This window comes from Diabrotica undecimpunctata, chromosome 3 (genome assembly GCF_040954645.1).
Source record: "Diabrotica undecimpunctata isolate CICGRU chromosome 3, icDiaUnde3, whole genome shotgun sequence".
Classification (NCBI taxonomy): Eukaryota; Metazoa; Arthropoda; class Insecta; order Coleoptera; family Chrysomelidae; genus Diabrotica; species Diabrotica undecimpunctata.
In genome coordinates this window covers 84,250,307-84,268,600 of record NC_092805.1, presented here as the reverse complement: position 1 = coordinate 84,268,600, position 18,294 = coordinate 84,250,307, and the positions used below count along the sequence as shown (strand labels likewise).

Sequence of the window (18,294 nt, the reverse complement as noted above, 5' to 3'; positions counted from 1 at the left end):
ATAAAAATATCCAGAAAGAAATGAAAGGCAGAATTCACAAAATAATCATCAAACCAATAATGAAGTACGTGGCAGAAACACGACTTGACACAGAGAGGACAAAAGGGATGTTAGAAACAGCAGAGATGAAAAATTAAAAAAAATGATGGTAAGTTACTATGAAACAGAGCTACAAGTACATATATCGACGTAGATGCAAGGTGATGAACATGAACTGAGTAAGAAATAGAAGGTAAAATGGAACGATCATATTAGCCGAATAAAAACAAATAAAATAGTAAAGACGGCAAGAGACGGTTGTCTTGCCGTCGATCAGTAGGAAGACCACTTACTGGAGGCACATTTAAAAAAAAAACAGACAGACACATGTCTACACAAAAAGACTCACTGCTCTATTGGTTATCTAACAGAAGCAGACTCCACAAAATATCTAGGTGTACATTTGGATAGAATACTGACTTGGCCGAAGCATATCTTTACCAAAAGGAAACAACTTGGACTCAACATACATAGACTCTATTGGATGATGGGCAGAGAATCGTAACTACCAACAGAAAACTTATTACTTATCTACTAATTTATAACAAAACCCGTTTGGACTTATGGGATAAAATCATGGTGTACAACAAATAATTCTAATTTAGAAATTTTTAAAAGGTTCTAAAATAAAGTTATACGAATGATGTACGTTTTTAATGAAGTAATCGGAAACTTCGGGGAAAATACAGAGAAAGAATAAATGTGCAGTCGAACGCGCTCGACAGTGAGTTGCTCTTAGTAGTGAAGAACGCATACCAAAGCGGTATAAACAAACAGACCTAATAAGTAGATTTTAAGATCAGAGTGAAATAGGTTTTAAGTAATTTTTAAACATCATTTGAATTTATGTTTATGTTTCGAGATTATTGAATAATTAGCTAAAAGAGAGCTTCAATAAAAGTCTCCTTGCATGACCATTATGTAATAGACATACACTTGACTTATGGTTTCAATGGAAGGAAGATTGTTAAAATAAATGCGGTTATAAATAAATTCGGGCTTGGAGTACCCAATCCGTCCGAAATCCTCTTGCTGATAAATTTGGTGATTTTGGGCTTTTGGGGTCTTACTTTAAGCCCTACATTTAAAGTATATTCTCAGGCTACAGTCGCAGCCTGTTTTATTTTATCTGATCTATGTCTGACTCTACCATTAAATTTGCTGTGATCTAAGATGACCAGATTATTTGTATAACCCAGAGCATGATGTCTGTCGTTGCTATCTAGCTATCAACCCATGACCAGATTCTATTCTGTTCTACAAGAGAATAGATAAGACTCCCATGTCGAAAAAAGCCTCTAGTTACATGTGCTGACACTTCTTCCTATAGTCACATTGTATATATCACTCAGTTTCTCAGCATGCCATCTATCCATCTGTAGCTTGTTCTATTGATTTTAAACGAATCGTCTTTGTGATTGCTTCTTAAAAGATGTTGTCAAATGCTATCTCTATATCGCAAAGATGGTGGAGAGCAATAGAGCAATATAAGGAGGAAAGTAATAAATTTCTAATTTAACACTAGCAGTGCCAACGACACAGACCAGTGCCACCACCCAAACCAAAATAAACCACGTCCTGAAGAGGTGACAGAAGCCACCTAAAACAAGACACACAGACAAATTCAATCGAAGAAAACATAAAAACAAACAACCCAAGCGACAGTGAGCTAATTTCTAATACCAAAATAGAATCATTGTTTACTTATTTCTTAAAATAAAAATAAGGAAGTTTTATGATTACTTACTGTAAAATAAACACAAAAAAACTTTGTATACGCATGTTGTATTTTATTTAGTCCTAGATTTAAGTGATACAATTTCTAAATTCACAGTTATATACTATTTATTTCAAAATCATATTGTGTGTTTTGCATTTTTAGAAGCTGGCATTAAATTAAAATTAAAGAAACTAAATTACCCTATTGATTAAGAATGTCCTAGAGCCTAGCTTAATATTTTAGTTGTAGAGGGATACTCTTAGATTTGAAAAAAACAGCTAGTCATAATTTTTAGAAGATAATTTTAATTTTAGTTATAATTAAAACAGCTAGTCATAATTACAAATAAATGAACTAGTTGAAGCTTAGTTTGTTGAGAACCAATGTTTGGTTTTTATAGGATATCTCCTTATTGTATACAGATATGTCAAATGCATACATCCTATAGTAATTTAGTTTAAAATAATGAAATTTACTGGTATGAAATTTACTGGTTTGCTTGTTTTTGCAGTTATTTTATTTTCCGCAGTATACTACAGCAAAATTAGCTGACGTCCTAATGATAACAGATAATCACTTTGGTTTTTGTTTCAGAGTCTCTGTTCAAGTGTATATACATATTACTATTGTTATCAATTAAAATAAATAAATATGTTTAGATTCTTTATAGTCTTGGAGCCAGGTGATCTTAAGTATGCACTTTTATGTCCACTCGGTACTTGACGATTTTTCACATTTTTTGTGTGAATGAACAAGCTGGCCATTCAGAATTAAATCTGTGTTTTTTAATTTGCTGATTTCCATAGATTCTAACAAAGATAGCTTAAGGCCTTTATTTTGAATGTGAAGAATTTTAAATTCGTCATTAAAAGAATGATTATAATCTAGAAGGTGAAGTGCGTATGTAGAATCTGTTTTTTTATTATTGAAAGCCCTTTTATGTTCTGCTATTCGTTTATTAAAATTTCTACCAGTTTGACCAATGTAAGTTTTTGGGCAGTCGCCACATTTAAGTTTGTGCACACCACTGTGTAAGTGTTTTTTATGTTGGCTCTTGTTGTTTTTAATATATTTTCCTAGGTTGTTATTTGTTCTGAAAGCTGGTGTTATTCTTTTCTTTTTTATGGTTTGGCTAGTTTTGTTGATATTTTGCCCGTATATTTAATCGAGCAGAAGGTACTGGTTTTTTTCTCTGGTGGTGGAAATACTAAGTTCAGGGCTTTCTTGTGTAGTTTTTGATTTAACATTTTATTAAGTGTTTGTTCGTTGTATCCATTGTTTACTGCTATTTGCTTAATGATATTTAATTCTGTCTCAAAATTGTATTTTGACATCGGAATTTCTGTTAATTTATGTAACATACTATGATAGGCTGCCAGTTTATGTTATGTGTGATGGGATGATGAATTGTGAATAGTCGTGTCAGTATGGGTAGGTTTATGAAATATGGAGAAGTCATGTTTGTTTTTAAGTCAGATAATTTTGAAATCTAAAAAATTTATGGATTGATTTTGTTCTGTTTCTATTGTAAATTCAATATGACTATGAAGTGAATTAATTTACGATAAAAATTGGTTGAGTTGCCTGTTAGTTCCTGTGAAACATACCAGTAGGTCGTCCACCAATATAAAAACTGTTTGAATATGGGATGTTCTGAAATCTTTGTCTCTATCTAGATGATCCATAAAAATATCTGAGAGCAATGGGCTTAGAGGATTGCCCATTATAAGTCCTGCACTGTTATTTGTATATATTTCATTATTAGATTCAAAGTATTTGAATAAACCAGGACTACTTTGTATCCTCCACTCAGGTTTTTTAGTAAGGTGGTTAATTTGCTGAATTTAGAAATGTCACAATTTTATTATCGCTTTCTTTGACTTTTCAGAAAAATACGCCAGAAGTATTTTTTCACTCACGCCATTGAAATTCTTAATGCTTTTCCACTTTTTAAAAGACTGGTATTCTTTCTCATACATCATCCTAGATTTTTGTGGCAACAATAAACTTTCTGCTTCCGACGCTGCATTTTCTACATCTGATGGCAGGTTTTCCTTTCCTTGTGTCAAAAGTTTTCTGTAAATTTCGGATTTATTCACTTTGTACACAAAACGCAACAATATTCTCCGCAAAAACCAAAACGTAACATTTGTTTGACATTTGTTGACAGAGTTTTTCATATCCCTAGCAACGGAGCAACACAATTGCGATTTTTGTGCTAAAAATTACAATTTTCTTTGAAATTATATTTTTCACCTGAACTTGAAGTCTTGCTATAGAAAAAAATGTTGTATTGCACACGACGATAAAATCGCATTATCTCCTCGAGCATAATTAGCGTCTCGACGCTAAAAAACGCTCTCGAAGATAAAGTACAATTTTATCGTCTTGTACAATAAATAATTATTTTTTAAAAGGAATAATTTTTATTTTAGTAATATTAAATATCTCTAATAGTTAAAGAGATGCAATCATTTAAACAATTAAATTGTTAATAATAAATTATCTGACGAGTTTTTAGCATGCACATAAACAAAGCAGTAATTGGAAAGGTTTTAAAAGAAAATAAAAGATTTCTTCTGCATTTATTTTTTTTCTTGTTCTTTTTTCTGCTTGTAAATTAGTTTTCCATGTCTTTCGAGCATTATTACGTGTTTTCTTCTGTCAGTTTGTTCTTCTATTGTTTATGTCTAATTCCCCATCAACCCCTACTCACCCGGTGCTGAATATAGGCTTCCTCACAAAATTGATATTCTGATCTGTTTGCCTCGTTGCAACTCAATTGGTATAGATCATTTTAATATCTTCAGTCCATCATGTTGAGAGTCTTTAATTCGAGTCCACAACTTCGTTTAATAGCTCTTGTTCGCCATCCTAAAATTTTTCTAAGGAATCCATTGTCTTTGATTCTGCAAGATATAACACCTTCCTCCATCCATTTAAAGTTGCGTCATTTGTTCAGTAATCAGTAAAACACACACACACACACACACACACACACACACACACACACACACACACACGCACACGCACACACACATATATATATATAAATATATATATATATATATATATATATATATATATATATATATATATATATATATATATATATATGTATATACCGACATTCTCTACTTTGTGATTAAAGCCACAGCACTAAACTGAGCAAAGACTTGTTTGCATTAAAATTAAAGGCGCTTTTAAAATTAATTACACATATTCTCCTCTGCACATATTTATAAGGTGTAATCTTTGTAAAAAGAAAGTCAGAATGGGATATTAAGGACTGGCGGAATACAACAGCGTCATACTAATATGGGTGCCAGGTTATCGGAAATCCGAATCACACGAAAATATAAGAGCTAGTGAATTTTAAATGAAAAACAATAAAAGGGGTTAATTACAAAATTCTTTGACCCAGAGTCGGCCTTAGGAGAGCCAACAAACACATTGCGATCAAAAAAAATCCTGTATATGAGTACAACTTAAGTCCCATTAGAAAAGTATAAGCGGATAAGGCAAGACGTATATTGGACTGATATATGCTTATAGAACTGTAAAAACTAAGCAGGAATCAGCTAAGACGCTTTTTTAACGGGTATGTGCCAGTCAAGAGAAACCTGTATACAATGGGGCTCTTTCATGGAGACTTATTCATTCGGCCCACTCTATAGCAGAGATCCTTAAAAAGTAAAATATTTTACATGACTATGAAGTACCCATCCATTAGACTTATAGAAACTGATACTAGATTCAATAATTCTAAAATGGGTATCACAAATAAATGAAATAGGTACAATAAATCATTTGGCCAACGTATGATCGTTTTAAACAGACGGTTTCCGAGAACAAATCTTCTTAACCCCCAAATATTAAAGATTAAAAGCAATGAAGTTTTGGATCAAATGAAAAGTTGATATTAGTGATACATCTCGATGTTTTGAACATCTGCTAGAATTTTACTACAAAGGAGTAATACGATTATAGGAAAAATTAGACATTAAGATGAAAAATAGAAATATGCAATATATTCACAAGTGAACACCTGTAAACCTATACTGAATAAACAGTATCCCAAATATAAAAAATGTATCAAGACTCACACGTCATGTAGTCTTATTTCAAACTATACCAATTCAGTTTTATTTTTTATTATTTGATATCTGTTAGTGTCACCGCTAATTTAGTTCATTTAAATAGCTCAGAAGCCCTCTTAAGGTAAGTGTTTTAATAACATTCTCTGTTTAGATGTATTTTTAACTAACCTAACGCCAAACGACTTCTGCTCTATATGTAACTATCAGAATTGTTTCTTTTAATTATGTATGTAAACGTTGGTATTTTTAAAATAAACATTATTTAACATGTCTGTATAAATAAAGATATCCGCAAGAAAGCAAAATATTTAATTTAGATCCTAGGTTAGTTCTCTGACATATTGTTAAATTAGTTAATTATTTTGTGGCTAGCTTTTTTTATTTAATACATGATGTTCTATATTGTATGTATAAGTAATAAATGGAGCAGCCGTCGAGAAAAATCTTTAGTTTATTAAAAATATCACACTAAACTTTTAGACACTTCAAATAATAACAATTTAGTGATAAAAAATAGGTTCAGAATGAATCAATGGACACATTATGTGCTGTAAGAGAAAGTTTAAGCATCGGTGAAAAATTGGAAGTATTCACCATTTTATGGATACAACTTATAAAATATAAATTTTACTTGCAGTTGCTGATTTGTGTTTAGACATAAACAGAAAATATTTTAAAAGAAATATTGTAGTTTTATTTAAATTTTGATGGGTAATTTGAGATTTTAAGAATTATTTGTTTTTTCTTTTTTAGGTTTTAAACTAGTATAAACTATTTTACTATGAAAACAAATAAAAGTCATTATGTCAAAGTGAAGTGTAAAATAGCTTCCAAAACATATAAATCTCAAAACTGGTCTAATAAAGATTTTTCTAGATGCTCCGAAATAAAATCAAAATTTATTTCTTATATACTTATGATATATTTATGAAATATTCTTCATCTTTAAGTGCTATTTCTACTGCAAAAGTTGGGTATTGTTAAGAAATTTTAAATCTCGATGATGTAGCTTGGAGCAGTTAAATTTAACTGCAAGCGAATGATTTTCATAGGTTTTTCAATGAAGATATCCAAATGCTGCGCTTGTAGCAACTATTTTCTTGCATAATTATTTTGTAGTAACTGAATTCTCAAATGAAAAATGTTTTGTCAATGATATCTCATCTTTTTTATTAACTGTTTTGAATAGTTGTTTTTAGTTCTGATTAGTTATTTTAGCCTTTCAGGTGATTTTGAAGACCTATTGCTTATTTGCTTTTCTGTGCCATGTTGTACCGGCTAGTTTCCTATGGGTCATAGTCCCATCTTAAATTTGAACGTCTTTTTGGTCTCTTGACGCCTCTTGGATACGACGGTGTAATTCTAGTGGACCATCTAATGTCAGTTCTTTTTTCTAAATATCCTGCCTACTGCCATGTTAAAAATTTAATTCTGTGGATTACATCAGTGACCTTAGTTTTCTGTCTGATCCATTCTATTTTTGTTCGATATCTCTTTCTTATACCTAGCATGCATCGCTCCATGGGTGACTTTAAATCTGACTATTATATCTTTCATTAGTATCCAAGTGTCATGATTGGTAGTATACACTGATCGAATGCTTTTTTCTTTAGCTGGATTGGCTTAATGGTTTTGAATATACATGCATTTTTACCAAAAAATGTACAAGCTTGTTTTATTCTTCTGTTGATTTCTGGGAGTAAGGAGACAGATTTATATATTATTTGCCCCAGGTCTATATACTCATCTTCTGTCTCAAGGGCAATGTTGTTTATTATTACATCTTGGACATCCACTAGCTCATTGTACATGGTTTTTGTTTTTGTCAAATTTTAGATGGCTGCACTATTCTCCATTAACGCAAACGCCTTTGTTCTGCCAGCTCATTTTGCTGACTATATTTTCTAGAGTTGCAGTGAAAAGGTTTGGCGATATTGCGTTTCCTTGTCGGACGCCTCTGGAGGTGGAAAATTCTGAAGTATTTTCATACATTTTTACCATAGCTTTTGTTTGTCTGTATATATTTGCTAAAGTCTATATGTACGGTTAATCAAAGCTTCTATTACCTTCTATTACATTCTTGGGATATATAGAATCAAAAACCTTCTTGAAATCTATGAAGGTTATTGCTAGTGGTATTTTATATTCTTAAGCTTTACTCAATAGTTCTCGAAGCGTATGGATATGATTTAGGGTACTGAATCAACTTCTGAAGCCAGCTCGCTCTTTTGGCTACGCAGCATCTAATGCGTTTTTTAATCTATTGTTGATAATCTTTGTGAATTTCTTGTATATGATTGGTAGTAGACTTATAGGTCTGTAGTTGTTGATATCCTCTTTGCTACCTTTATTATATATTGTAATTATGTTTGCTGTATTTTAGTGGTCTGGTATGCATCTTGATCTTAGGCAGTTCATAAATATGCCTGCTAAGAATTACGAGTTATTTTTGCCAGAGTAATTAAGCAGTTCCACTGTTATGTGATTTATTCCAGCTGCATTACCGCTTTTCATTTGTCTTATTGTCGATTATACTTCTTCCGAAAGGACTTCTGGTACATCTTGTTGGTTACTGATTGCATCTTTAAGTGTTTGTTATTTTATTGATAATTACTGTTACTATCTCATTAACACAACTGATTTTCTGTCAAATGATTCTTAATGACCTATGAAGTTTTTTCTTCAGCGCTTTTTGATATCCTTTTCAGCGTGAACTCAAATTTAATTTTTTCATATTGGATGTATCTAATCTAATTAAAATATACTTTCTTTGCTCTATATTTGACGATTTTATATGTCTTTGATTTACCATCCCCAGTATAAAGTTGTTCGCATATATTTGAATACGCTTCTGCTTTGGCTTTTGCTGCTGCTATTTTCAGTTCCTTTTTAACGACCTTGTAATTTTGAGGATCTACGTCGCACCTTTGTTCTTGGTACTGTATATATAATTTTCTTTTCTCCTTCATTTTTTCTTGAACTTCATGTCTCTTATTGAATATGTAATTAAAACGCTTTCTTGTAAACTTATTTAAAAAATACACGTAGAACATCCTGTATCTATATTAAATTAACCATAGAGCAATATTAAATTGAATTTGTCTTTAGGGGAGAGCGAGAGGCATGCTGAGGGCCGGTGGTAATCAACAGCAACAACAATCCCAACAACACCCTCCACTACAGCAACAACAATCTTTTGGTGGTCAGCAGATGAATCAAATGAACCAACAACCTCCCACGACCACGTCGAGTGGTGGTGGACTGTTCAGCAGCCTCATGGGCACAAGCCAGCCGCAGCAACAGCAACAACAACAGCCCTTCTCCAATCAGAACCAAGTTTTCCAAAACCAAAATCAAGGATTCCAGAACCCCAATAGAATACAACATAAAGGAGTACCGCAGGTAGTGCCCAACGTGATGGGCACCGGTGGTCCTATGCCCAATAATCAACAACCTCAAATGAATGCCCCGGGGGCGCCGAACTTAATGCAAAAATTAAATGAAATTACTGCACCAGGAGGTGATATACTTTCGAAAGGAAAGGAACTTATATTTATGAAATTCGGTCTTGGAGGAAAATAACCATTTTTGATTTTTTAACTGTTAATTTTTGATCATGCTGTTTTTGGAACCGTTGTGAAAAAATCTTCCATCTTGACGAGATAGTGTGATACATTTATATGTATAATGGTTTCGGCAAAGTTATTATGACAATATTACATTTTATATGAACTAAACTGTAATTTTGTCATGAATATCTGAATATTTCAGGGATCTAATATTTAAATCTGGTTTTGTTTTTATAGTCATTTGTGATTTTTATAGTATTTGATTCGTTTTCTAGAATTTTGGTTTCGGTTTCGTGTAGTAGAAAAATATTTATATATATCAAGATTTTTTAAATTACTTAGACAATTTAATTCGGTAATTAAATAAATTAAAAGTATCCCTGAAATATGATTATGAACAGGACAATTAATAATATTTGCAATAACAATTAAAGATGATTAAAAAAGTTTATTTGTATTCCTATTTATTAAAATTTAAGATAATAATAAAATTAATATTTTATTCATAAACATGCTTTCCCCACTGGAATTGTAAAGAATTCTATAATATAATTCTGTGGATTATTTTTTAATATAAACAGCATGATTTACAAATTAGTTTGTGTTTGAAAATAAGCCAAAGGGAACTCTTTGATTGAATTCAACTCAAGTACTCTCCTTCTGTTCAAATTAGCTAGTCGAGTTTAATCTTGAATTTTACATTTGAAAAAAACTGACTTAATTTCAGTGTTTCGCCGACCATGTGTTACGTTTTCGCAACAATTCGCGTGCCAAAAAAGGTTTTGTGTCGTTTTAGAATCGTAGATGAAACCTAACTCCACTAGTATGCTGCCGAAACTAAAGATCAGTATAAACAATGAACTTCATCTAGGACATCAAAGAAGGCAAAAACCTTTTTGTCAACACTAAAGGTTATAGCAACTCTGTGTTTTAGTAGTTTAAATTTGGCAGCGTTTGTCATTTGTTTCTAAATCTCAAATATCGGCATTGTCTCGGCTTAAGTGATTTTTACTGTACCATATGATTTATTCATAAACATGAGCACACCAAAGTAACGTTCAATGAAAAATTATATAATACCTAATAAGGATAACAATAAAGCTTTACAAAAGCAAAGCAAAGCTTAACAAATTTGCTTTTTGCAATCACCTATTTACTACATTTTATTTATCTCTGTGCACATTTTCGGATATAAAGTAGTAAAACTACCTAAGCAATCAAGGAAAATCTTTAAACTCAATGTACTTGGTTAACAACATACGCCTTCATTAGTTGAAGAAGTAAATATTTACTATTTAATATGTGATTAAGAGCATATCTATTAAATTGAACAAACACAAAGCATATATGAACATAGTGTAACAATATAACTACCCTCGGAAAGTTGGGAGCTAATGTGTAACAATAAAACCCCAAGTAACGTTGGAAGCCAATTGTTAATGGCTTCGTCTAGCTCAGTCTCTCAGTTGTGGAAAAGTCTAATCTTAAATGCAAATCTGAAAAATCAGCTTGGCTGGGACAAATAAAATATGACATTAACTAATTATATTGATTGTACTTTACAAATGAAATTAAATTTTAATATTAAATAAAACACAAAGCAAGTCATGCCTAAAGCCGTAAGAAAATGATATTTATGACATTATTGTTGCATATATGGATTGCAGTTAGTGTGGTTTTTGGCTTCAGATGCTAGCTTGAACGTAGGCTGAATGTGCAAATATATTTTAATTTCAAGCAGATATTGAGATTAGCATAGTAGCCGCCATGCTACTTCAGTTTACTCCCTATTTGGTACCACATGGTTCGGGAAGTCCTCACCCAAAAAAGGTTGACAAAAATTTAAGTAAGACCAAAAACTAAAACGACAAACCTTGTGTTAGCCCTGTGTTAGACATGTTTTGCCAATGTTACAAGTGATTACAATTTTAAGAAAATACTAAATAGGAAATAGTAAATGGCGAGGATTAAACAAATATAATTTTATTAAATGAATTAGTTAAATCGCATTAAAGATTCTAGCTGCATATAAGTATTTAACAGTTGAAAATAAAATGTGGTTTGAAGATTAGGTTATGTCGAAAAATAATATAAGAAATTATTAAAAACGATACTGGATATTAGTGAAATATTAAATATAGATAAATTATCAACTACAAATATGAATATGTTCTTACCCCAGAAGAGATTTAAATAATCTAAATAAATTTTTGACTAAAATAGCTTAAATACACAAAATATGTAGAAGAAACATTGCCACCTCCATTATTTAAAAGTGTCTGACATAACACAATGGCTAACTGATAAATATCTTGTATCGACTTGTGAGAAGGTCATTACGGAATATATACTGAAATATAATTGATATAACTGGAAATTTAAAATGAGGAATTAAGTTTATGGTAGAATATTTAGTAAATAGAAAGTTGAGCGCCAACTATTTTTAGAAGTAAAACAAAACAGAAACTTAAAAAATGAATGAAATCAACAGAAATAGGAATACAATAGTTATTTAACCAAAAACAACATACAAGTGACGTTAGAACGTTACAATTGATGAGAGTACTACACTATGACAAGAACAAGTACTTACAACAGGAACCGATGAAACAACCAGTACTGATCCATTCCTTCAATAAACGGAGAGCTAGCGTTAAATATGTTTTGCAAAATTACCAAAATTTCATTTTAAAAGCATCTGGCCAAATTTAACAAATAATAAAATAATATGGCTTAAGTTTAAAATGCTCCAAAACCATTTTTTAAGTAGATAAGGCACAAACACCTTGTACTGTACTGTTTACGGATGTATTCAAAATTGTCTACCTCTAACGATGTATCGTCGGTGGTGTATTGATTTCTTGGAGTTTAAATCCTCTATATCTTCTTATGTTCCGCGGCACGTTCATTTAAAATAATTCAACAAACAATAGCAAAATACATCTATCGTCTTAAAATAACAAGTGTACTTTATAACAAAATATTAGTTTCTTACGAAGTTAATAGGATTATATAAATTATTATTGCAAATATTTATCGAAGAATAAGACAAAAAATGTCTTTTTCTTTAAGATTTAGTACATGCCAAAATTCAAAATCAAATCTGCTTGACTATACAAAAGAAATATTACGTACGAGTAATAATCAGAACAGCATCTATTTTTATCTTAGATATTGTTTTATCAAGGTAGATACATCAAATCTCTTCCCATTTGTCTTCTCATTTATACTATATCATTAATTAATAATTGTTTAGAAACAACTATTTCGTATTTCCTTGTTGAAAAACTCAAAACAAAAAGTTATTTTTAAGATGCTATATTTTTCTACTGTCAATTCTTTGGCATAAAAGTATATACTATACAGACCTTAATAATACAAATAAAAATTATTTTAATGCCGAGGAAGGAGCAATTCTTAAATTAAAAAAAAATTATAATGCGGTCATAGTAAAGTAAACAGTCGAATACCCATCACTTATGGTTATGGTATAACCAAAACAATATTGTAAGAATTATACACTTGTTTTCATTTCTAATTTATTTGCCAATTCCATAATAAAGCAATCCTTTTAACAATGATCTTAGTTAATTATCTTTATTCACTAATAACAACTAAAATGTCGCATGTAAAAACAACATTTAATTTTATTATAAACGAAAATATTTCAGAGGATACTCTTAACTATCAATAATTAAAATTAATAAAAATATCAAAAGTAGAATTTTAACTGTTTCTATATTATAAAGGTTAGCTAACACCGTTTTTAACATTCCCTCGTTATAGAATTGGCAAGAAAATAGTAAATGATACAAATGTATACATATTAAATTATTTTTTCAGTTGTCATAAGTTTTTCTTGATGATCTCTAAAACACTGCACAGCGGCAAAATTGAGGATAAGCAGTTTGACATTCCAAGTGAAGGCTTTTTTTTTGAAGAATTTTGAAGAAGCTTTTTGAAGAATTTTTTTTATTTCAACATACTGGAGTTACGACTGTAAGAGTATGCTAAAATTTTAATTTACTAAATGCCTTAACAACAGTTTGATCAACATAAAAATTTTATACCCTGCCCTCTAAGTAGTATTTAGTGGAATAGGTTAAGTTAATTAAAAGCAGTGATTTTATGTTAATGCACTTTGCTTTAAAATCCATAAAAACTAATAATATCCGTAGTCCAGCAGTTTTGAGTCGACGGTTAGTAATGTTACGGTCTTGGACTGATTTTACTATAGGAAAAAAGTTAAAGTTGTTGTTGACTGAAAGTAAAATGTTACATTTTTCATGCATTGTTTTTCTATTTTATTCGTAAATATATATTATATCGTTTATAAAGTGTTCAATAAAAGTGGCTTCTGTGGTATTTAAAACAGTGGCGGCTCGTAACGACATCTTACTTAGTTACGAGTCTCTACTGGCAATCGCGTTCGATAAAATCATATCTTTATCACTTAATCAATGTGGGCTGCAATTTTTCTTAACAGTATTATCTATATCTTGTATAAAAATATGAAATATTCAATTTAAGTCATAAGTACAAAGTATACTGACCAAAATAAGACGATACTTTTTTATTGCTTCGACTTCATTATTACAGTTCATGGAATATGCTTGTAGCCACAACAAACATTGATTTTGTTGTATTATATATTTATAACCTCACTTTATTTGAGAAAACAACAGATATAAAAATAAGATAACATTGTTTAATTTTATTAAAGTCGAAATATCCTAATCTCTAGATTTTCGAGATCTAGACAGAAAGAAACTCTAGACTTCTAGAAACGCTAGACCAGCGATTCTTAATTTTTTTTTACACATACCACTTATATAAATTCTGCGTTAATCGCATACCACATATTAAAGTAGATAATAAAATTTACTAATTTTGGCAAAAATGTATTTATTTAAAAAAGGTCATTATAAATGTTACAAAATAAAACTTAAAGTCTAACCCAGTCCAATTCAGTGAGAAGGATCGTTTTGCATAGCTACAACAAGTGAATCGATATTGGGATCAATTGTGATTAGTTTCATTCGTAAATTTGGATCAAAATTAAGCCTACTGCGAAATTTATTTTTTACTTGTATCGTAGCAGAAAATCCAGTTTCACACAGGTAGGTGGTCGTAAAAGAAAGTAAAAATAACAATGCTTTTTTGGATAAGGCTGAATATTCATTTTTAATATAAAGCCAGTATTCGGCTAATTTTAATTTTGAAAACTCTATTTTCACACCCCCATTACAAGATAGTTTTATTCATCCAAAGAAACTGAGCATAGTCTTCGTCAACATATTCTTTAAAACTATCAATTAGCATTTCACAATGCTGTTTTATGTTAAAAATAAGATCATCTTTAATCTTTATTTCTTGCTCAACCACAAAATTTTCTAAATTGGTAAACGACTGCAAGTCTTTGTTTGAAATACTATTTTTCATCAACATTTCTTGATAAAAGCATTTATTTTGTCGTTTACAGAAAATCGATTATGTGATTAAACTTGTGAGCTTAAGTTTAGGTCATTTAATCGATTAAATATGTCTGTTAAGTAGCTAGTGTTGTAATCCACAATGCATCTAGTAACCGATCACACAGTTCAAAATTGGTTTCCATTAAAAACACATGTACTTCAGAACTCAACTCGAATAACCTGTTCAACATTTTTTCTTTTAATAACCATCTTACCTCTGTGTGTAGCAATAACTGAATACGATCACTTCCCATATCAGAGCATAGTTATGAAAATAAACGCGAGTTTAAGGCTCGAGATTTTATGAAATTAACTATCTGAACAGCTTCATGGAGAACATGTTTAAATTCATCTGGCATTCACTTTGCTACCAAAGGTTCTCTGTGGATACTACAATGGGTTAAAGTAAAAGTTTCTGCAACCAGTTTTACTTTGGCAGGTACACCTCCGTATTTTCTTGTCATGGCTCGGGCACCATCCGAACAGAAACCAACGCATTGTTTCCAGTCTAGTCCATTTTCCACAAAAAATCATTGATTTTCTTGAATATTTCATCGGCAGTAGTTCGTTCCGTTAACGCCTCAGAAAATAAGTACTCTTCTTCGATTTTGTTTTGAACTATATATCGCACATAAACCATAAGCTAAGCATAGTTCGTTACATCTGTGCTCTCAAGTTGTATTGCAAAAAAAATACTTTTTTTTATCCAGTTTACCAATTTTTCTTTAACATTTAATGCCATTATTTTAATCCTATGAGATATGGTATCATTGGATAATGGTATAATACTAAGCTGTTTACCTGAGTTCTCCCATAAAACTCACGATGAAGGACGCCTCTACAGCTTTTTGATTGCTGCCGGTAAAATTCGACATTAATTTTTTTGTACCTCTCATCTTCGTTAACTTCCGAACGAAATAATCCTTAGGTTTATTTTCCAACACTGAATGTTTTGTATTGGAGTGGCGTTTTAATAGCGAAGGTTTCATACACTGGTTAGAAAGAATTTCATAACAGATCACATATTTAGGCCTTGGATCATCATTTATATTCGTGAATGTAAATCCCATGTTAATGTATTCAGGATCATATTTCCTTACCGCCACTTTTAGATTTTTGAAAGAACTCTTTTTGTCATCAATCTGTATAGGCTCCGACTCTGAAGTGGAGCTCGATGGAGCGGGAATTTTAGATATTCAGTTGTCTTTTTTAAGCCACTTATCCATTTTTATATGCAAAATTAAGACGAATCAGTAAAAGTAAATTACTCGTTTCGACAAAACCAACCACAATGACTGACGGCCACGAGGAAACTGATGACGTGAATGGACGTGAATCAAGGGCGGTGACAATTTGCCGTGATTCCAGTGTTGCCAACAATGAATAAGACATTACGCGATTGTGGTTTCAAACTCACAGCGTTGCCATGCACAACGTAAAAGATAACATTTGTTAGTAAATTTTATTAAAATTCTTCGTTTCTTCTAGTTTATAGAGTACCACCTTTAAGTGCTTTTCGTACCACCAGTGGTATGCGTACCACAGTTTGAGTACGGCTGCTCTAGACTAATAAAACCTAATAAACTAATAACTTATAAACAAAAAAAAACCAAAGAATATATAAAGCAAATGTGAATAAATAAAATAAAATAAGGAACAGCTGATTAGTATAAATAATATAAAAACAAAGATGAAAATTAATATTGCTGAGTTTCTTAAAGAACTGCAGGGAAATAGCTTTACAAAATAGAGTACATAATGTGCTTGCCACATCAATTAAAAATATAATTAAAATCAAAGCTGAAAATAATTTACGCAAATATAAAGATCATTTTAGAAGAACTGCAAGATAGATGGGGACAGGAGATTCTTAGAAGCTTCTATATAGATTTCAAAAAGACTAATGTATGTCAAAGAAGAACAAACAATATAGTATTGGAATTTTATCGACATCGAAAAATAATAACACGTGCGAAAGTTTAAAGATTTATAAGGACATATAACTAGTGTGTTTTAGTTCTGAAGCTATATCATTGCCAACACGGTACAATTAGACCTTGAACTTTTATTAGTTCAGGCAGACCCCATTAGTCATTTGGGGTCTCGTTTATTATAGTTTGAATGTGTTCATAGAAATTTTCTTTTCTGATAATATCTTGCTTGTTCTCAGGGGCATAGCTACTGCTATAACATTCAGAGGTTTGATATCCAGTTTGACTTTTACACTACTCTTTCAGAGATAAATTTACATTCTTGTACTTAATGTAAAAATTTTCTTTGTATTAACAGGGCGACTTTTTCTTTAGATCTAGTTTCTTTGCGACACTGCTGTAAATCATCAGATAGTCATTCAGCATAATTCGACCGTTTTTTTTTTTATCCTTGTAGTGCATATATGTCTATATTTTTTTCTACAAGCTCTTCTGTTTTCTTGTATTTATGGACTTCACCTTCCAGGTACCGATTCAAAGTATTTTTCTTGGCTTCTCATAAATAAGTTGTCCCCTTTCTAGCGCTGGTCGTTGTAATGAAGTAATTCCTGTTCCGGTTCTGAGGCATAATCTGTTTCTATGAGCTGTATTGTTATAAAGTATATCAGTACGGTGTAAGCTTGGCTGAAAATCCCCTCTACCTTTATGCGGGCTTGGGACCGGCAGCAGTTCTGTTGAGCTACTTCTGTTGAGTTAGATTACTAACTAATCTACCCAATAAAACTGCAGGCCGAATTCAGCAAAGAATCCATCGGACGTCAAATATAAATTGATGGCGTAAGTATTGAAAAACTAATGGAAATAATAAAGTCAAAGGTAAGCGAGGACCCGGTAGAAGGAGAATATCATGGCTGCGGAATTTAAGAACATGGTTTAAGAAAACCTCAACGGAGCTGTTTCGAGCCGCAGCGAGCAAGGTCATGATTGCCAATATGATTTCCAACATCCGAAACGGATAGCAACCAGAAGAAGAAGAATGGAAATAAAATACCTTGGAATTCACTTTTCAGCTATGGAGACCTTAAAAAAGAGGTAGAGATTAAGTACAAAAAGCAAATAAACTGACAGATATAGGTGAATATTTTTTTTAAATTTCCAAAGAAACAAAAAGAACAATTGTAACAATAATAACTTATAGATACAAGTTGCAAATTTAGCACAAGAAAGAAGAGCAGATTTTCACATCTATTGTTTTGTTATAATAACTGTAGCAAAAATTGTCAGGCGATACGGCAACTGTCAAAACGTCTTTCTGATTGGTTCGCTGAGGATTATCATCTATTCGCAATCAAGAACAAATCCTGACGAGATCATATTTCACCTCAACTACAGAAGCAAAATATGACTCTTCATCATTCTTTATCATTGGTTTATGATTTTTACGATATGTGTGAAATATCA

At 31.3% G+C, this 18,294-nt stretch overlaps 1 protein-coding gene across 2 annotated transcripts in view; it reads left to right on the top strand.

Annotated features, from left to right (window-relative positions):
• The window catches only part of LOC140436986 (RIMS-binding protein 2-like), a 404,098-nt gene extending 394,224 nt beyond the window's left edge, over positions 1 to 9,874 (top strand). For both annotated transcript variants that reach the window (XM_072526193.1, XM_072526194.1), the window contains one exon: positions 8,968 to 9,874. In XM_072526193.1, the coding sequence (XP_072382294.1) occupies positions 8,968 to 9,441 (474 nt within the window). In that variant the 3' untranslated portion in view covers positions 9,442 to 9,874. The remainder of the gene's footprint in view (positions 1 to 8,967) is intronic.
• Positions 9,875 to 18,294: the final 8,420 nt, after the last annotated feature.